The sequence below is a fragment of the Mesoplodon bidens genome (genome assembly GCF_964165515.1).
Source record: "Mesoplodon bidens genome assembly, chromosome: 16".
NCBI classification, from domain to species: domain Eukaryota; kingdom Metazoa; phylum Chordata; class Mammalia; order Artiodactyla; family Ziphiidae; genus Mesoplodon; species Mesoplodon bidens.
In genome coordinates, this window is record NC_138173.1 from 69,136,606 (window position 1) to 69,159,025 (window position 22,420).

General features: G+C 36.4%; 1 protein-coding gene across 4 annotated transcripts in view; it reads left to right on the forward strand.

The window, feature by feature from the left end:
* EFR3A (EFR3 homolog A) overlaps nucleotides 1–22,420 on the forward strand; it is a 90,858-nt gene that overhangs the window by 17,079 nt on the left and 51,359 nt on the right. For 3 of the 4 annotated variants that reach the window (XM_081258690.1, XM_081258693.1, XM_081258691.1), the window contains exons 2-4: nucleotides 15,627–15,703; nucleotides 17,917–18,044; nucleotides 19,283–19,433. In XM_081258690.1, coding sequence (XP_081114816.1) covers nucleotides 15,627–15,703; nucleotides 17,917–18,044; nucleotides 19,283–19,433 — 356 coding nt within the window. Of the gene's footprint in view, nucleotides 1–15,626; nucleotides 15,774–17,916; nucleotides 18,045–19,282; nucleotides 19,434–22,420 lie in introns of those variants that run through there. The other variant, XM_081258692.1, reaches the window with a different exon arrangement.

Below are 22,420 nucleotides of genomic sequence, written 5' to 3' on the forward strand. Positions count from 1 at the left end.
ATTCTTTTACATGTAGCTGTCCAGTTTTCCCAGCACCATTTATTGAAGAGGCTGTCTTTTCTCCTTTGTGAACTCTTGCCTCCTTTATCAAAGATAAGGTGACCATATGTGCATGGGTTTAACTCTGAGCTTTCTATCCTGTTCCATTGATCTATATTTCTGTTTCTGTGCCAGTACCATATTGTCTTGATTACTGTAGCTTTGTAATATAGTCTGAAGTCAGGGAGTCTGATTCCTCCAACTCCGTTTTTTCTCTTAAGACTGCTTTGGCTATTCGGGGGTCTTTTGTGTCTCCATACAAATTTTAAGATTTTTTTGTTCTAGTTCTGTAAAAAATGCCACTGGTAATTTAATAGGGATTGCATTGAATCTGTAGATTGCTTTGGGTAGTATAGTCATTTTCACAATATTGATTCTTCCAATCCAAGAACATGGTATATCTCTCCATCTGTTGGTATCATCTTTAATTCTTTCATCAGTGTCTTATAGTTTTCTGCATACAGGTCTTTTGTCTCCCTAGGTAGGTTTACTCCTAGGTATTTTATTCTTTTTGTTGTAATGGTAAATGGGAGCGTTTCCTTAACTTCTCTTTCAGATTTTTCATCATTAGTGTATAGGAATGCAAGAGATTTCTGTGCATTAATTTTGTAGCCTACAACTTTACCAAATTTGTTGATTAGCTCTAGTAGTTTTCTGGTGGCAGCTTTAGGATTCTCTATGTATAGTATCATGTCATCTGCAAACAGTGACAGTTTTACTTCTTCTTTTCCAATTGGTATTTCTTTTTCTTCTCTGATTGCCATGGCTAGGACTTCCAAAACTATGTTGAATAATAGTGGTAAGAGTGGACATCCTTGTCTTTTTCCTGATCTTAGAGGAAATGCTTTCAGTTTTTCACCATTGAGAATGATGTTTGCTGTGGGTTTGTCGTATATGGCCTGTATTATGTTGAAGTAGGTTCCCTCTCTGCCCACTTTCGGGAGAGTTTTTATCATAAATGGGTGTTGAATTTTGTCAAAAGCTTTTTCTGCATCTATTGAGATGATCATATGGTTTTTATTCTTCAGTTTGTTAGTATGGTGTATCACATTGATTGATCTGCATATACTGAAGAATCCTTGCATCTCTGGGATAAATCCCACGTGATCATGGTGTATGATCCTTTTAATGTGTTGTTGGATTGTGTTTGCTAGTAGTTTGTTGAGGATTTTTGCATCTATATTCATCAGTGATATTGGTCTGTAATTTTCTTTTTTTTGTAGTATCTTTGTCTGGTTTTGGTATCAGGGTGATGGTGGCCTCATAGAATGAGTTTGGGAGTTTTCCTTCCTCTGCAATTTTTTGTAAGAGTTTGAGAAGGATGGGTGTTAGCTCTTCTCTAAATGTTTGATAGAATTCACCTGTGAGGCCATCTGGTCCTGGACTTTTGTTTGTTGGAAGATTTTTAATCAGTTTAATGAAACAATTTCAGTTTCATTACTTTGTGATTGGTCTGTTCATATCTTCTATTTCTTCCTGGTTCAGTCTTGGAAGGTTATACCTTTCTAAGAATTTGTCCATTTCTTCCAGGTTGTCCATTTTATTGGCATAGAGTTGCTTGTAGTAGTCTGTTAGGATGCTTTGTATTTCTGCCGTGTCTGTTGTAACTTCTCCTTTTTCATTTCTAATTTTATTGATTTGAGCCCTCTCCCTCTTTCTCTTCATGAGTCTGGCTAATGGTTTATCAATTTTGTTTATCTTCTCAAAGAACCAACTTTTCGTTTTATTGATCTTTGCTATTCTTTTCTTTGTTTCTATGTCATTTATTTCTGCTCTGATCTTTATGATTTCTTTCCTTCTGATAAGTTTGGGTTCTGTTTGTTCTTTCTCTCATTCCTCTAGGTGTAACGTTAGATTGTTTATTTGAGATTTTTCTTGTTTCTTGAGGTAGGCTTGTATTGCTATAAACTTCTCTCTTAGAACTGCTTTTGCTACATCCCATAGGTTTTGGATTGTCATGTTTTCACTGTCATTTGTCTCTAGGTATTTTTTTATTTTCTCTTTGATTTCTTCAATGATCTCTTGGTTATTTAGTAATGTATTGTTTAGCCTGCATGTGTTTGTGTTTTTTACCTTTTTTTCCTTGTAATTGATTTCTAATCTCATAGCGTTATGGTCAGAAAAGATGCTCGATATGATTTCAGTTTTCTTAAATTTACTGAGGCTTGATTTGTGACCCAAGATGTGATCTATCCTGGAGAATGTTCTGTGCGTACTTGAGAAGAAAGTGTAATCTGCTGTTTTTGGGTGGAATGTCTTATAAATACCAATTTAATCTATCTGGTCTATTGTGTTATTTAAAGTTTGTGTTTCCTTATTAATTTTCTGTTTGGATGATCTGTCCATTGGTGTAACTGAGGTGTTAAAGTCCTCCACTCTTACTGTGTTACTGTCGATTTCCTCTTTTAGAGCTGTTAGCAGTTTCCTTATGTATTGAGGTGCTCCTATGTTGGGTGCATAGATATTTATAATTGTTATATCTTCTTCTTGGATTGATCCCTTGATCATTATGTAGTGTCCTTCCTGTCTCTTGTAACATTCTTTTTTTGTGTGTGTGTGGTATGCGGGCCTCTCACTGTTGTGGCCTCTCCCGTTGTGGAGCACAGGCTCCGGACGCGCAGGCTCAGCGACCATGGCTCACGGGCCCAGCCGCTCCACGGCATGTGGGATCTTCCCGGACCGGGGCACGAACCCGTGTCCCCTGCATCGGCAGGCGGACTCTCAAACCTGCGCCACCAGGGAAGCCCCAATCTTTATTTTAGTAGAACTTTCATTTTGCGATTATCTCATTCTAATCAATTATTTTATCCTTCATTATTTACTAAAAATTATAGAACATCATCTTGTTCTGTATTTCAGATAGGAGACTTGTATCTTACTAAAAACTGATTAAAATAGTAATGAAATACATTACTAGATCCTTTTAAGGGATATTTCATATCCATCATTTTTTTAAAATAAGAACCTTTAATCATTGTAAATTATGGGATTAGTCTCTTTATTTTTTCCCACATCAAGTGTAGAGTAAAACAGTGATTTTCATTCTGGATATTTTGAAACTGCCACTGCTTTGATTTAGTTTGGGTTAAAATATTTAAGATATCTTGACATTTTAATTTATATTACTGTAAAGTCTGAGATCTTCGGTTTACTTGGTTTTAAAAATGCTCTTAATTTCTTTTTCTGCTGTCTCCTCATTCTTGGAGTCTTTCTTATTTTTTATTTTTATTTTTTGGAGTTTTATCTGTGTAACTGGTACTTTTATAGAAGATACAGGATTTGGAAAACTCACCTTTGTTTTCTCTAACACTATTCTTTTTGTAGTTTTCTTCCTATTTCTTTAAATATCTTCCCTTTCACTTCCTTCTCTGCCAGTCATTACTTAAATGTTTGCTATCCCCAGGATTCTCTCCCCAATTACATCCTATTTTTCTTTGACGACCTTAGCTACTCAAACTAGTTGCTTTTGCTATCACTTATGTTTTTGGTTCTTAAATTTATATTTCTAGTCTAGATCACTTGCCTACTACAGAATGTCCCACTTTCAGGTTTGTAACCTCAAGTTTAACATCTGCAAAATAAAATTTATTCTCTTTTGGATACTTCCTCCTACCCCCAAATTTGTCTTCCTCTGTTCCTTATTGGACACCACCATCCAACCACTTGTCCAGACTACCCTGTCTGTTCCTTTTGACTCCTCCCTATTTGTACCTTCTAAGTTCAGTTGGTTTCCAAGTCTGCTTCCTACAGGTTTGTCTAGCCATTTCTCTCATATTGGAGAACTTTATGTTTGTTTGCAAATTAAAACTACACTCTTGTTCTTAACATGTGGCTCTCTCCACCTAGAATGATAATCCTCCCCACTTTGCTGAATTCCTACTTCTTCAAGACTTAGTTTAGTTATTACTTCTTGCAGGAAGGTTAGGGCTGCACTACTGTTCTCCTATAGCAATCTCTTCTGACATAGCTGTTGTCACATAGAGTTATAATTCTCTTTGTATGTGATTATCTTCTCTTATCAGACTATGAGCTCCTGAAGGCCAGGGACTGCGACCTGTATTTGTCTTCCCTGCATTTAGCCTAGTGCCTGGGGCATGGCAGGTCTCATGAAAATCTTGCTAAAAGAATTAATGTGATTGTGTATGTGTTTTTTCCAAATAGATATATTTCTGTTGATTTTAAGACTGTAGCAGTTGCACCCTTGTTCCCCTCTGCATTTGGAACCAATTGAGAGAAATATAAATATCAGACTGATAAAAGTCAAAATATGAGCTTTATTACTAGTAAAGCTGGGTCACAAAATATGGTTTGACTTTTGTCTATCATCAGGCTTCCCACTTACTTTCCATCCAAATCTAGACTTTTCCAACGATGTGTCTAAGGGACATTCCAGGTTGGCAGAGCAAATGCACTTACCAGCCTTCTGCAAGGAGGACACTCTGAGTTAGACTTCTGGGTAACCCCCTAGTGGCCACGTAGAGACAGCCTTCCAGGACCAAATATACTGATCACGTAGAGGCAGAAAGAGTGACTTGCAGAATGCAGATTTGAAAGAGAAACCTTTGAGAGTGCACTGTTCATTCATTCACCAAATAGATATGCACTCTCCCTATGTGCTGGGCATTGCATAAGTGCTAAGGATACATATTCGGAGCTTATGTTTCAAGGCACGCTCAATGCCTTTGTCCAGACTCACCAGTAAAATAAGTCACTCTTCCTCCTCATAATAGAAATTTTCTCTAGGAAAGGTAGGTCAGGAGAATAGAACAATTTTTCCAAACTGTATAGCTCATTCTTTAGCTATTGCATGTAAAATAAATTCCAAGGACTGATAATGTTAAGGACAAAGTGGCATGAAATACAGAGAAGCATACCAGAGCAGTCTTTTAGAGAAAGGGGAAATTTCAAAGTTCTGGTCATATTTTAGAAAATCATGTGCAAAGTCTGACCATGATAATTTGTTTTCCTTTGCTCCAGTACTTGATTTAGGATTTTAAAGGCCATTTAGTGCCTCACCCTGATTTATCTCCAGCATGGGTCTGCCCAGTATTCACTTAACGTAAGTTGCTTAGAAAATCTAGTCCACAGGGAGGTATGGTGGTGGCATCTCACAGTGATGGGGAAGTTCTAGAGACCTCAGCCACGAATACCAGTGCACTGTTGACAGTGAAGTTCTGTCAGGCCAGTATCTTCTGTGATGTTGTTTCCAAATGCCCTAGCATTTGTCATCTCTGTCATTCATTTGGTCTCATAAATGGTGCTTTATATGATTCATTTATTGTAATGTATTAGATGAACTTAAGATGCCGCCGGTATTATAAATTTTTATCCATTGCGTAAGTTAGGTAGTAAGTACAATGTCCTGCGTACCTCAAGTACACAATATGAAAAAATCATATATGTAGTTCTTTAAATCATTATGCAAGGGGAGTGGTTCTTGAGAACTTGAATGGTCATAGTAGGAAGCGGGGGTTATTTCTAGAAATAGGAATTCTGGTATCCCATCTCTGGAGACTGACTCAGAAGGTCCTGGCTGGGACCAGGGAGTATTCAGTTAAAAACATATATTCCAGGAGGCTGTTTTTCAGATGGCTTATAGAACCCTCAGGAAAGCATTGTACTATGGAAACACAGTTTACTTAGGTAGGATTTCTTATGAGGTAACCTTTTATCAAAAGAGTGATAAACACATTCACATCGTAAAAGCAGAAGAGTTGAGAGTGTTGTTTTAGTTAGGGAAGTTGAGGGTGTTCTAATTGTTCCCTAGAGATAATGTTTGTGTTAAGAGTGTGGTAGAAAAATCAGCATAATTAGATAGATATAATTCTACCCGGAGATTGAGGGTGAATTTGGTTACTTGCCATTATGGTTTTGTTTGCCTCTGCCTTTTGTTTTTAGTAAAGGAATACTCATCTTGTTTTCTGTAGTATTGATTTCTTACAATTTTGTTAGTATTTTTTGTTGTTGCTTGATTTTAAAAAAAATCTTTTTAACATCTTTATTGGAGTATAATTGTTTTACAGTGGTGTGTTAGTTTCTGCTGTATAACGAAGTGAATCAGCTATACATATCCCTATATCCCTATATCCCGTCCCTCTTGGGTCTCCCTCCCACCCTCCCTATCCCACCCCTCTAGGTGGTCACAAAGCACCAAGCTGATCTCCCCGTGCTATACGGCTGCTTCCCACTAGCTATCTATTTTACATTTGGCAGTGTGTATATGTCCATGCCACTCTCTCACTTTGTCCCAGCTTACCCTTCCCCATCCCTGTGTCCTCAAGTCCATTTTGTACGTCTTCATCTTTATTCCTGTCCTCCCCCGAGGAAGAGAAAAACAAATACCGTATGCTAACACATATATATGGAATCTAAAAAAAAAAACGAAAACCAAAAAACAATTTTGTTATATTTTAAAGGTCTTCATGTTAGGAACCAGTTTTGTGACTTATTCACACATCCCATCACAGTCCCTAGCTTCGTACCTTGACTGTAGTAGGCATTTTATAGAACATTAATTACAGATGTGCAGGGAATTTACCAGTTAATAACAAAAAGTTATTACATCATTTGATATATTACAATTGTAGTTATTATATAGCAGAAAAATTAAAGCCAGGTAAACTCTTAAGTTATTATTATTTTTTTAACCAATGTTCTATGTTTCTTTTTTTTTTCCTTATCTTTTTCTTTATCTTCCTTGGCTGGATTGTTGTTGCTTTTCCTCATTTTGTAGCTATAACTGAAAACTTGTCTACTTTGTTTGATGCCTTTAGACATGTCCCAATACTCCATCTAAGAGAATAAGGATAATCCTAGGTCCTAGGTTGCCTGTGACTACCAAGATTTATATCACTGGTCCTGGCATAATTATTAATAGCATCCTCAAGTCACTCTAGAGATGCTAAATTACTAAGCATCCCTGGGCCCTGTGATTTGCAAATGGAGTTCTTGCCTTGACTTACCCATAGAGGTCCTTCTGAGGCTCTGCAAGTTTGTCTTTGCTGTGTTAATGTTAGTGGCTCTTTCTGTATTTTGATTTCTAATGTGAGGATTCCTAGACCCTGAAGTTTTGTTGTCCTCTAACAAGTAGCACTAGTAGCATCTTTATTTTTATTGAGAATTTTTGTGTTTTTTAAATGTGGAAATTTTAACTTATTTTAATCTTATTTTTGAATTATACAATAGAAGGTTTTGGCTGTCTCAAGAAAATTTTGCCCTTTCAAAATGGATTCTAAATGGGTGAGAGAATTCTTGGGCCATTAGCTTATGTCTAGGCATTGATATAAGGAAAACAATGTTCAAGAACATATAAAAAAACAATATTCCATGGTGTTCCATGAACATTTGTTCATGTTAAGGGTTCTTTACAAGAAGTTCTAACTAAAGGGAAAGTTGTAAGTTCAGTTTCTTTTGTTCTTTTTCATAGTAAAGGAATTTAGATATACACTGATCTCAGTTTTTGTGTATCTTTGAAGAACACATTTTCTTCTTAATGTAAGATACTCCTGTACTCTTTGGCTAGCTTTGTCATATTACATATTTACCAAGATTTGCTCTGAGAAGTGGAAAATAAGTTTTTGTACAAAGCTCCAAAGATTGGTTTGTTGAAATATACTACAGAGATGGAAACTGTCAGAACCCTCAATTACTTTGCCAACTGTTTCCCTAGCTGGGTATTAAATCTCCTTTTGAAGATAAAGGGTGTTTTGTCAGCTAGAGTTTTTGTTAGACTGTGTTTTAAATAGGACTCTTAAGACACATTTGTGCTTCAGTATTTTACCTTCTCAGTTACGTTATAAATTCTACATAGTCTGATTTGCCTTATGCCCTCTTCCTCTATCTTAATCATAATCCTAAAATTTATCTTTGACCATTACATAATTCTCTCTTCCCCCCAAACATATTAATTGTGCAGAATAATTATCAATATAATAGTCAGTACCATGGTGTGGATTCAAGAGGAAAGTTGTTGTTCACATGCTTTTTTAAACAATTACATATGGAGAAAATGTGATTCCTTTTGTAATTCTTAACAGTACTACTGACATTATCATAGAGGACCTATAGTCAGTATTTTATCTATTAAACAAAAAAGGGAATCACATACTACTTCAGTTTTCAGTTCTGCCTCATCTAATTTCTTACCTCCGGAGATGGGGACACCGGAGCGCTGTGTACTCCCTTCCAAGACCACCCCTGAGTGCACTTGAAGAAGGTCTGTGGCACGCAGCGTCTGGTCACATGGGCTTAGAAGTAGGGATGAACCATACACTGTGTCCTAATGGTGGTGGGGACAGAGGTGTGAGTACTTTTCCTGGTTGCAGCTCTGGTTTCTGTGTCATCCAGTGGATCCTTTCTTACTTGTTTTGCAAACTAAGCCAACATCAGATGAAATGAATAGAGAATTGTATTTCCTTATTTTAATGTTTGTGGTATTCTTTTTCCATATGAGGATTCCAAAAGGTTTTCAAATGCAATCTTGCAGGATTAGATTTTCTAAAAGCCATGATTATTCTGTATTTTATTGCTCTTGTCCTTGGGTAACTCTACTGAGTAATTTTATTTTTTTCAGTTAAGTATGATAGTATACTGTAAAGTCTAGGTATAAATCTGTAAATTGACTGGAAGTAGGACAATGCCTAATATATTTTTTTCCTTTAAAATTGTGATAGTGGGGTGAAAATGTGTTGAGTACAGACTGATCACTAGTTGACGCAGCAAAAAGCTGTTTTTTCCCCTACAGAGAGTATCTCAGAGTAGTTTTGTGAAGTGTGCAGAGTTTTGTCTGTGTTATGCCTTTTGTAGAGGCAAGTATTGCAATGCAGTGGGAAGACCATCTTTTAAAAAAGAATTGGAGTTTTAATTCCATTTACTGCCTTTGTTGTCCTCTTTTCCATGAAGTTTATGTGCCTGGGAATAAAGAACAAGTAGTGAAATTGAGAATGAAAGGAGAGAACATATAGAATTACATGCGGAAAGAATCATGTAATAAAATACTCCTCTAATGGATTAGAATCCTTTCAAAAGGAACACTTTCCTAAAGATAAGACTATTTTGTTCCCATCTTACTTTGACCCCTATCTAATTAGTCACCAAACCCTTTTGATGCTTCCTTTGTGCCACCTTCTATGTTCCTTCCTCTCTAAGCGCTGGGTCATTAGAAAACGCATTTTGGGTTTTCCATGCGCCGTCCTCCACAGTGAAACTTGCACCGTTCCATCTGCCTGTAATTGTCCTCCACTGGCTTCAGTGTATCCTTATAGTTCAGTCTACTTGTTCTTCAGGGGGAGCTCTCAGCTCAAATCCCATGTCCTTCACAAAACCTCCCTTCATTTGACCTGGGAGTGCTTTCTCTCTTCTCTCAACTTCTGTGGCCCTATGGCCGTGTGGTCCAGTTGACATTAGATGTCCCTTGTCCTCCAGTGTTGTCCAAATCTTGTTTAAAATTTCAATTTTTAAACCTTTGTCTTTTCAAGTAGATAGTTACCTTTTTGATCCTCTGTGGCTCTTAACACAGTGCCTTGTACATGTGTTGAAGTGCAGGAATAACACCCGTATTACAGGCTTTATATATGGTGTCTATATGTGTGTGTGTGGTATATGTAAATCTACATATCATGTGTTCGGTACTTGGGAGGGATATGTGTGAGTGGGACTGTATGAATCTTTTAATTGTATGAAGTCTTGTTCTGACACTAACTGAATGAATAACTTGACTTTTAATTTTAACCTTGAAGAGAATATATGTGATGCAGACTCTTTTTTTTTTTTTTTTTTTGCGGTACGCGGGCCTCTCACTGTTGCGGCCTCTCCCGTTGCGGGGCACAGGCTCTGGACGCGCAGGCTCAGCGGCCATGGCTCACGGGCCCAGCCGCTCCGCGGCATGTGGGATCTTCCCGGACCGGGGCACGAACCCGTGTCCCCTGCATCAGCAGACGGACTCTCAACCACTGTGCCACCAGGGAAGCCTTGATGCAGACTCTTTTAAAGGGCTTTGGATACCATAGAGCTCGAGGTCTTGAAGTAATGAATTTTTAAAATCTTCTAATAGAAAAACACGCTGTCTCTTTTCACCTTGATTACTGATAGCTTCCACTAGGCCTAAAAATAAAACATGAATTGTTTAAAGTGATCCATTTGACATTGTCAGCTATTCGTTGGAGAAATTATATTGTTCTGGCATTTATTTAGTATTGTGTGGTGGACAGTGTACTTTTTATCATTTTGATTTTTATAGCACGTATCAACAGATATTAAATTCATTTTGTTTATCAGTGAACTTTGGGTCCACATTCATTTAGTGAAGGAACATTTTTTGTGAATGTCTGCTATATTCCAGACACGCACAACAATGAACAAAGCATATGGGCTTTATGTTGGAGTGACTCATTTTCTGGGGGGAAAGACAGACATGTGTATAAATAAGTACAATAATTTGTTACAGATACAATGATAGAAATATCATAAAGACCAAAATCCAGTAATCATAGCCATTCCCATTTGAAAATATGACACTTAGTAAGCCCTAAATATGCCAGAGAATTCCTAATGCATTACATGTTAGAATTAACAGAGATAATATAATTGTTTTGTAGAAGTTACAGATACTGTTAATTTCTCCTTTAATAGATCATGAGACAAACCTAATTCAAAACCATACAGTTGGTTCCCATCATAAGATCTAAACATTCTTCAACTTCAGTGACAGTAACTTATTATTTTTGTTTTAGAGGATAGCTTTTTCCTAAGTACCCAGTGCCATGATGGTGTTTAATAATAGACATTAATAGTTTAATTATTAATAATTTAATACTGGAGATATTACTATTTCCAGTTAGATTTAAATTATCATTGGTAATATAGTTAGTTGAAAGCATAAGTAACTTATTTTAAAAGGGGTCTTAATTAATTATCCAAACCTCCAGACTTACAAAGCTGCATAGGAAAGCAAATGTCATCACAAACTAGGAGTACTCACTGGTGGACCAACCACTTAGATTATTGGCCCCATTAAGCAGAATTCTCCCAGCACCCCTGTGTGCCCATGTACCCGATCGATGGCTTCTATCAGCTCAGCCATGAGGTTTCCTTTGCAGCTACTCAGGTCCTTCTGTGAATGCCTGTTGGATCAGGATGGGTTGGAAATTATTTCTAACACCTCACCATGAAAGAAGGAGGATGATAGAGGTCGATACATTTCACTCCTGCCTGAGGTGAGGATTAGGAGACACTGGTGAATCCACATGGTGTCTTGGGTGTCTTTAAAGAAGAAATGGTTAACTTAGGAGGGCAAAATTTACCAATACAAAAAATTTACCAAAAGGTTATATATATTATATATATATATATATATATATATATATATATATATATATATATAATGTTTTTAAAGTGGCTTCTATATTCTAGGCAATTTTTATATTGATTTAGTACTTCTAACCCTGAGAGATTGGTAGGGTTTTTCTGTTTCTTGACTAAGGCTCAGAGAGCATTATTGAACAGATTGCCCCATGAGCCTGTCTGCACACCAGTGTAACATGCAGCTTGTCACTTTTTTTTTGGTCGTAGTTTTTCTTTCCAGCTATGCCCCAGTTCCATTTTCCCGTAGTTCAGTTACCTACTTGAGACTTCCTGTTTCTCCTCCTGCTATATCATACGTAGGGTTCTAAATTCCATATGCTACAGGAGGAGAATAGTGAATTACCTTCTCCTTTATGTGTTAGAATTAAACTTAAAGGAAGAATTCATGTCGCTTAGACCTGCCAGTTGCTTGAGGCTTTCTTGTGATATGCTTAGCCCCTTTTTCCTTTGGAAAAGACGAGGTTGGGAAGCAGTTGAAAACTGAGGAGTTTGTTGGAAGGGATCAGAAGCTAGGATGAGGAGGAATTAAAGGAATGCTTTAAGAAAAAAATATAAGTTTATTTTCTTATTCAAACTATATGAAAATCTATATTTAGTAAACTAGCAATACAATACTTTAATAGTATCTTGTTTAAGCTGTTTGGCCTTGTCAGCAGAATTTGATAGGGATATTATCAAGTTCTCCATAGCTTTATATTTGATGTCAACACGTTAGATAAGTTACAGTGTATTAGTACCTTCTGCTAATTAATTACAGGTAAAGTGAACTAGGCACTTCCTGCACAGTAGGTAAAAGGATCTAAGAGCAGGAAGATCAGCTAGAAAATCGTCTCTTACAACATGAAGGACTATGTTCAGGTACCTGCAGCTGAACTCGAAAAGCCTTATGAACTGACTTCAACAAGGGGGTCAACCACATTTCTGTGCCTGAGTAGGTCCAATGATTTTATTTGACTTGTTCTTGTGGTGTTTGTAAGTACAGAGTTGTCTTATTTAAAATAGAGTTATGTCTTTTGTGATTACTGCCATCACTCACTTTCACCTTGTATTGCCTTCAGTGTGTTATCATTTTATAGAAACCTGAGTAAATTGAAGCTTTCAAATCTAGTTTCATCTGTCTTCTCTATAGTTGGTAAGTTTTCATGCCTAGTAAGTGGTCAAGAAGTTGTTTTTGTTTTGTTTCATTTCAAACCTCCTGGAGAAGCTCACGGTGATTGTTTATTTCCCTCCATGGCAGTGCATTCCTCATCTGTTAGCCAGACTCATTCCTGCAGTCATGTTCATTGGTAATGGTGCATGGAGAGCAAAAATGTTTAATTTAGAAATTGTCTGGTACTTGAATTCAGAGTGGCAGTTACCCTTTAAAGTCATCAGATCTGGTTGGAATCTCAGCTCCTCTCCTTACCGGCTGTATGATATGGGACAAATGGGCCTCCCTTAGCCTCTGTTTCCTCATTTATCACACAAAGCTGAACATAGCACCTCAGAGACCTGCCGTAGGAATAAACGAATGATGCTGTAAAGTACTTGGTATAGTGCTGCACACATCACGTTCAGAAAATAGCAGTTACCCCACTGGTTCTCCTCTTGTTATTGAAGGCTTCTTGTGAACCACATATAAAATTTGTTGGATTTTTAGATGATTAATTCGCCGCAAAGGTTTTCACGTTGTTGGCAATACTGTCTCAAGGGCCCTCAATGCACCTCTGCTTACCCCGATTATAAGTACTTACGGCGTTACTAGTAATAACTACCATTTTATTGAATGCTTACTGTGTATTACACCCTTAATAAGAACTTTACATATAGTTTTATTTCATTTTCTCAATAAACATGAAGAAGGTGTTATTACACCCATTTAACTGATAAGGAAATGTATTAAAATAAGAGAAGGTAACGCGCCTTCCTAGGTGGACAGTGAGAGACCTTGGATTCACCACAGTCTGTGTGACCCCAGAGCCCCTGCCCTTTAACCCCATGCTACCTATGTCTTTTTACCCATCTGTCTCTTCCAGTACACCTAAGCTTCCTGAAAGTGGGAACTAGATATAATGTGTATTTCAAGTCCCCATTTTTTGGAAGCCTCTTTAAACTAAAAGCAGTGTATAATATCAGAAAGTGTCAATGCGAGACATAATACCTTATTAAGAATTCTTTCTTACCTATTGAAAATTATATAATTTACCATTCTGACAGGAAACTTGAAGCTTTGGTACTTGTTTTTCAGTTCCATTCTCTCTTTGCCATAATAGCAATTTGAATTTACTATATTTGGCCTTGTGTTAGTGATAACAAAGTATTCATCCTAATCTTCTTATCAGGTTATAAGCTTCTTTCATCATTGCAGTACCTAGCTCAGTGCCCTGTATAAGTTAATCACTTGATACATATTTGATTTTAATTTATGTCAGTGTATTAATATTCATCTGAAGTATTTTTATATTAGGTATAGTTGACACAGAAATATGACTTTTGTTTACTTGGCTTTTACCCTTGTTTTTCTTTCTAGTAATCTAGCCTGTGTTTTGCTTTTGGGCTTTAAAAAGCGTTCAGGTATTTTGGTGTTAGTCTGAAAAAAATTCCCTAATGGACTCTTTGGAATTTTTTCTTCTATTAAAGTAGAAAACATCCTGAACAACGTATAACATTTTACATTATCAGCATGTAGTACCTATGTATATATTGCTGAATTATTCACTGTTTTTTTTTAATAACAAGTTTATGAACTTCTCAAGGGCAGGGATCTTGTCTCTTATACTTTCTTGTATCTGTGGCATCTAGCCACAGATGGTGACTAGGGACATAGCAGGTGCAGATGAAATATTTGGATGTTGATTGATTTGACCACTAATATCTCTGGGTTTGTGGAAAGAGCATGAGGTTTCAGAGTTAGACATTGGATTCTCACCCAGCCATTGCTGTTGAGTAAGTTACTTGGTCAGTTCTGCTACAGTTTCCACTCTTGTAAAGTAGTAGTGATAATAATACCTAACAAATTTGCTGGAAATGTTAAATAATGTATGCACACTGCTTTATGATGACTAAAGATGCTGTACATGTCTTAATTCTGTCTTGTTTTTATCAATATAATGGCTCCATTCTACGACAGATCTGGACTCAGTCTTATATGTTTTGGCCTGTTGGGCGCTTACTTGACGTGGTATATGACTGCATGCATGAGTCATGTATACTTCATGAGCAGAGTGAGGTCTGGAGAAGTTGTCTGTTGAATAACATTACTCAATAAGATAATAGAAGTCTGCTTAAGTCTGAGTTCTCTTAACTTGTAGCTTAAGTGTTCTCTCATACCATATTTTGGTTTCTAAATACATACAAGTGCACACTTACACACAGACACACATACCCCAGTTTCATAAATCATGGGAAGAATTTTATAATGGCTCAAGACCAACATTCCCATTAAGTTGTTAGTTTGTAGGACAAGAAAATGGATCCCTCCTGCTTACATAGTTCTTTCCAGAGAGCTGATGTGCCTTACCCAAGGTCATGTAGCCATTTAAGTGAAAGAATTGGAATGAACCCAGGTCTTCTAATCCAAATCCTTGACTCTTTCCAAGATGCCAACAGCTGAAAATGTATAGAGCAGCCTTTGAGCATTTTTTTGAAATTCCTGGACTTTCCCTCGATGTTGATTCTCCCTCACTATTGTGGTTCCTTTGTATGATGCATAATATAGATACAGGTGTTAACTGTTTTCACCAGCTACACTAGGAGCGAACTGCCATTTTAAGACCATTGTAGCTGGAGCTGAGTGGATTGGGCTGGGCAGGAAAAGTGGGAATGAGGGAGGTAGAGGTAGGGGTAGGGGCTGCAGAGAGTAGTAGGAGATGAGACCAGAAGGGAGGCAAGGTGGGGTACCAGTTGTGTATATGCTTTATAGGATGAATTGGGTGGGTTTTATGTGGATGTGCATCCATGCGTGTACGCACACACACGCCCCAAAACAGTTTGAACAGTTTGGTTGGAAACTGGAATAATTCATTAGCACGTTCATTTTGACCTGGTGTCTTTGGGGAGGGGAGGAGAAATTTAACTTTTTCACTTCTTCATTAATAATTGAATTTGCATGCCTTTTTCTATTTCTGGCTATTTGAACTTTCCCCCTTTATTTTAAATAACCCATAAATATTCAGAAACTTGAATTTCTAGGTCAGTTTACAGTACGATTAATCTCTGTACTTTGTGATTTTATTCTTTTTGAACAGGAGTGTATTGCTGCTGTTCTGCTTTGCGTCCTCGCTACAAACGCCTGGTGGACAACATATTCCCTGAAGATCCAAAAGTAATTTGATCTACATCTACTGATCCTTCTCTTTGCTGACCCATCCTTCCCCCCGCTGACCTCCCTAAAGGTTTCCCTAATTTCATTTCTCTACTTTTACTCCCAAATCTCATCATGTACAGTGCTATTTTTATACTACTCTCTTTTTTTTAACCTTTAAATGATCCATGCTTGCTTGTCTGATTTTCAGATTCTTTTCTCAGATTAAGCATAACATAACATAACTTCAGAATGATGGACGGATGATGTTCTTTAGTCTGTATAGTTCCTAAGTTTCAGTAATACTCACTTACCAAACATTTATGAACTAGTGTCAAATCATTTGTATGAAATGCCAAGAACACAACTGTGAGCACAGACGTGGTCTTCTGCTCTCACCAAGCTCCTAGACAAGTAAATTGGCAATTACAATATTGTGTGAAAGAATATGCTGTGCTAGAGAAAGAAGTACAGGGTACTGCTGGAGTAGGTAGGAATGATATCTAATCTGGGCTTGGGAGAAGAAAGGCCTGAAGGAAATGAAATCTAGGCTAAGATCCAAAGAATAAGTAGGGTTGGCCACACAATTTTCAGAAGAGAATTGAGAAGTAAAGGGAGACTATTCCAGGCAGAGTTTGTTCTCTTTTGACTTAAGTGCTTTTTAATTTTTTATAAAAGTTACTTTATTGTGGAAGACGACTGGTTTCAAAGCAGTTGTCTTTCATCGATTTTGTTTGACACTGCTTTAAATTTTCCAAGACTCCTTTAGTCTAGTGTTAAATGGATAGGAACAAAAAAGTGTTACATGGGTTTGATTTCCAGAAGTTGCTTTATTTTAAAATGTAGCCAACTCTAGAAACCTTTTGGTTATCTTGATATTAATTTATGAGATACACCTCATTTTTAATCAAATCTGATTTAAACATTCAGCTATTTGTAGGAGGCCTATCAATTAAATATTTTGGCTGCGAGATATCCTGGATAATTTATGGCATATAAATAACTCTAAGATATGGTACCTGCCCTTAAGAAGCTTTCCATCCATTTGACTGATATAAAGCGAAAGCATACTAAATATTAAATCACAATGCATAAATCAGTAAGAAAAATATTAAGTAAAACAGGTGGTGAAGTTTCTGCCTTTATATCAGGGAGGTATCACATGGGTTGGCAATCTCTGTGAAGCATTCTCAGCAGAAATGCAATTTGCTGAACTCTGAAGGATGTACACCATCTGGAGAAGCAGAGATTAGTCTCTTTGTTGCCGGCAAGAGAAAAATCATGGTAAAGTAAGAGATACGTTTGCGAACAGGAGCCTTCAAATGAAGGTGCCTATAGCCTAACTGAAGTGTAATGAGTGATAATTGTACACAATTCCTGATTGGAAGTTTCAGAAGTATCATTTAATAGACTGAATATTCAGGTCATTTCCTTAAGGAATCTGGAACATATGATTACTGAAGATAAGGTAGAGCGCAAATTAGGGGGGAATGTGAATGACAGACAAGGCACCTGCTTTATCCCCTTTAACTTACAGGCAGTGAGGGAGCTTTGAACACTTTTGATCATGGGAGTGGTGGCAGGCAAATTAGTGAACGGTTACAGAAAGAATCTTTATTTTTGCCAAGTATTTAGATAAGATTTACCTAAATAGAAATCTGTAAAATAAGGTTTAAGGAAAAGAAAAGATTTACATGAACCTTGCATACGTATGGCAACCATAAACCCAGTTGACTACATTTCTTATTTTTAATTTATTAAACGAACGAATCTTGTGGTATATCCAAAACACGTCCAACAATAGGTACCCAGAGTGCAGAGGTCTACATTGTCATAGTCCCTGCCTTCAAAGAGTGCTCTAGTGAGGGGAACAAATAACCAAACTTTTTCTTATAATTACTAAAATATATTCTATTCCTTACATACTATATGCAGTTAATTGAGCTATTTTTCTGTAAAGGAAGGTGTTAGAATAATCCATTGCTTGTGAAAGCATATTTAAATGCTTTTCCTAAATGGGACATTTATTTAACTTTTTGAAAATTCTACATATCCAGAATGGTGATTAGCTCTTAAGAGGCTATATTCAGGAAGGTTCAGCATAAATATGGATTAATTACCAATCCAAAAAGGGAAGTGTGAAGCAGGCAACACTTAGAAATACAAAAAATAAGCATGAAAATACAGATATAAATATAACCTATTTCACTTGTTTTTTTTATTTTTATTTTTAGGATGGCCTTGTTAAAGCCGATATGGAGAAATTGACATTTTATGCTGTATCTGCTCCAGAGAAACTGGATCGAATTGGTTCTTACCTGGCAGAAAGGTTGAGCAGGGATGTTGTCAGACATCGTTCTGGGTAAGGAAAGTAATTGCTGCTAATATAGTATCTTTGGAAAATTCTTCCTAGGCTAAATCATCCTATAAATTATTTTGCCATCTAGTCAGGGAAAGATAACATATGGAAAATAAAACATTGTAATATCATATAAGGAAATGTGTAATACCGAATAGATGCTGTAGCTTTTATTACTTACCTGGTGGTCAGGTTTAAGAATAAACTCATGTTACTTAACAGAGTTGTTTAAGTATCCATTAATTTTTAAGACTTCCCTAATGGAAATAGTAGAAATTGATTCCCTTAGTCTGTCAGCACAGTACTGTAATTTAAAAATCAGTCTCAAAATTGAAAACTATCAGAAATTCTGTTAGCGAACTGATTTTTATCACAGCTCCAGTTTTACCTACCAGAGGAGCAATAAAAGAGAACTATGTTAGGCTTAAGGTTCAGAATATGTAAGCATGCTGATTTGACCTGTGCTAGCTATACATCTACCTATAAATAAAGGTCTACCATCTTAATCCATTCTCTGTGCTTGAACAGCAGTAACTTTGTAATTTGGTTTATAAATACTTTTCCATATTGTCATTTTATGATACTAGTTTCTTAGAGTATTCCTTTCTCCAAGTGCTATACTGGCTTTCTCTACTTCTGCATTGTTACCATTTAGAGCATTTAATACAAATGTGAGTCTTGATACAAATAGTTTTTATAGTTGACTGTTCAAGCAAAGTTATCTGAAGTCTGAATTTTAATTTTTAGTACAAGCTTTAAAATCTGATGAATTATATGGTAAAATATATGATACCTTTCCTTATAATATTGCTGATACTGTTCTATATACTCATATTTACAAATACAAATAGATTGTGTTAGAAATTTAGGTACATTTCTTATAATAACTTTTGGGTTGGATGCAAAGAAATGTGGTTAAAAGCCTGGAAAATGGAGAATATTTGTGTTTACAAAAAAATTCACATGAAGGTAATGTTGAAGAAGCTCTGGAAGAGTTTTTGGTGAGCAGGAGAAAATGGGGTAGTACAGTATAGTTTCTGTATACTTCCACATGAGGATTATTTTATAATCTCAAGATCATTGGTGTTGTGTAAAGATTAGGATCTCACTTAGAAGCTGCTAAATTTGCCTTTCTGTGTTCTGTGCATTTAAACAAACTTATTTTAATTATCCCTGTGAAAGTGATTAGGAGAATTAAGAGAGCTAGAGATGTGTTGACATTATTTTTCTCTTATATTTAGGTATGTTTTAATTGCTATGGAGGCGTTGGACCAACTTCTTATGGCCTGCCATTCTCAAAGCATCAAGCCATTTGTAGAAAGCTTTCTTCATATGGTAGCAAAGCTGCTGGAATCAGGGGAACCAAAGCTTCAAGTTCTTGGAACAAATTCTGTGAGTAAAACTATTCTCTAATTTTAAGTTTAATTAGCATAACTTGGATTAACTCTTCTTAGAGTGTCTATCTGGTAGAAGCAGATGCTCTGGTCAGGGCATTTGGACAACCAGTACAGTGGTAGATGATTAGAACATTTTGTCTCTAGCTTTTATTGTTGCTGCTTGTGAAATCTGGGATGTTAACCAATCATAAGGAACAACAGGAACTCAGTTGGCCATAAATGGAAGGTTTTTCTTTTCCCCCCAGGCCTTCTGACACTACTTCTGAACTATTTCTGCTAACGACATTCATTTTCTTTTATCTGGAACCATAGTTTGTTAAACATGTGTGGGGTTGGGGAAGGCATATCTAATAAAGAAAAGAAAATACAGTGATAACCTTCCTCCGCTTGTCTTTAGTTTCATTGTATAACCTTCAGTCTTTCAGTTCCAACTTCATCTCTGAGGAAGCTTTCAGGCATTCAACCAATCTATATGTTCCCATCCAGATTTTTATCAACAAATAACAGAGTCATATACTACCTGCTATTGTTTATAGATAACTGTTTTGTGGTTAGGAAGTGTAGGGGGTGACTGACAGCATGGATTCTAGGGTTCGACTGCCTTTCTTTGAATTATGCCTATGCCACTTTCTAGCTTAGCTTGGGCAAGTTATTTAACCTCTCCTCGCCTTAGTTTTTCATCTGTGAAATGAGGATAATAATAGTACCGATCTTGGTACTCTTGTTGTGTGATAGGAGTTAATATAAATAAAGTTCTTAGAGCAGTGTTTGGCACTGTTAGTTATTGTTGGTAGTAATATAATGTTTTTCTTTTTTTGAAGCAAGAGTATGTAAATAAAATCCTCATTAAAAAGCCCTTAATATGATTTTGTCCATTTGTTTCAGAGGGAAAATATTGGCTATTTCCAAGTGCAGTTAGGTGGTGTGACAGGCTCCATTTCTGGCAACATAGCCACTTGTGCTTCTCCTATTTCCTTTACATTTAGGTGAGGAAAGTTTAGGGGAAATTTTTTTTTAATTTTATTGAAGTATAGTTGATTTACAATGTTGTGTTAATTTCTGCTGTACAGCAAAGGACTGAGTTATAGATACATATATATATGTTCTTTTTCATATTCTTTTCCATTACGGTTTATCACAGGATATTGAATATAGTTCCCTGTGCTATACAGTAGGACCTTGTTGTTTATCCATCCTATATATTAGGGGAAGAGTTTTAATGGCTGTGGGGGAAGGAGTTTCAGTGTATATCTCCAGACGTTTCTTTACTTGAAGCCAGCAATGCCATTAGAATTCCTTTAATGACTCATTTGGGAAAAAGACAAAATTCTCCAGTTACCTACTTTGATTTGAATCAATGAATTATATTAAATGAAATGCTGTATTATCTTGACCAACATTATTTATATAGTATTCCCTGGAAGTCTGATTTTAATTTCTTAGTGGTGCTAAGTTGTCAAACATTGAAAATTGAATATTAAAAAAATATTGTCGAACATGACTGGTACTGATTTAGTACTTTGGTATTTATTAGTGGTCTTTGTACATTTTATTTTAATTTGTTGACATTTGCCACTTTGTGCTGATGCTGACTCAGTACATGATTTATTCAGGTTCTCCTTTGTTTTAGAAATTGTGCTAGGTACTTTTTATTTTTACCCTTTTTTAAAATTGTGAACTATTTCAAATACAGAAAAGTATAGAGAATAATATAGCATACCCGCATAAACACAGATTCAGGCAAGAAAAATGTTACGTAGTTAATATATCAATAAATGATAATACATAATAATTATTGTTATAAATAATAATACATAATAGTAATAAATGTTAACACTCTGCAACATTGGTTCATGTTTTTTAAAAGAAATAATATAGTATATGCTAGATACTTCATATACATTATGTCATTTAATTCTCACAAAAACCCTTCAAGCTTAGAAGTATTATTCCCATTTTACAGGTGAGGAATTGAAGCTAAATAACATGTCCAAAGACATAGTGAAATAATAGTGTTATATAACAGGGATTCAGTGCTAGGCCTTTCCTATTCCAGAGCTTGTGTTGTATAAATACACTGTCATTTTTGTGGATTAAAATCTAGGAAAAGCAGAGGTTACTTTCCTTTTTTTCTTCCTCTTGTATTCAATTGATCCATCTCACTTTTCTGAAGCCTATTGCTAATCTTAACCTTTTCTTTAACTATTGTTGACAGTTGTCCATAGGGCCCAGTCATTTAAACCGTTCACTACACTAAAGCAGTGATTCTCAACCAGGGACAGTTCTCCCCCCTCCCTAACCCTCACTGGACATTTGGCAGTGTCTGGAAGACGTTTTGAATTTTTCACACCTGGGGCTGGGGGAGTGCTAGTGCTATCCAGGATGCTGGGCATGCTGCTAAACACGTTATACGTAACTCACAGGACAGTCCCCACGACAAAGTTGATTGGGTCGAAAATTTAACAGTGCTTACTGTGAGAAACTACATCGAAGATCACATTGCTGCTGCCTTTTGTTGTACCTTTTAAAACATATCTAGCTCTTCACTTAAATTTTTTTTTTATTGGAGCATAGTTGCTCTACGATGTTGTGTTAGTTTCTGCTGTACGACGAAGTGAATCAGCTATATGTATACATATATCCCCTCCCTCTTGGACCTCCCTCCCACTCCCACACCTATCTGGGTCATCACAGAGCACCGAGCTGAGAGGGGGAGAAAGTAGCAAGGCCTTGTGCTAACTTTTGTTTGGTTCTCATTTGAACTTCTCAACAGCCCTGTAAGTTAAATATTCCATTTCACGGGTCACATATTTTGTTAGTAAGTCCAGGATCCAAATCCAGAGCCATCTAACAGAATCCATTCGTAATCTCTGCACCATACTGTCTCATTTTTTTCCACTCCTACGTATGATAAGAAGCCTATAATGATAATACCTTTCTTTTTATTGATTTATCTTAGCACAGGGTATATAGGTTTAGAAT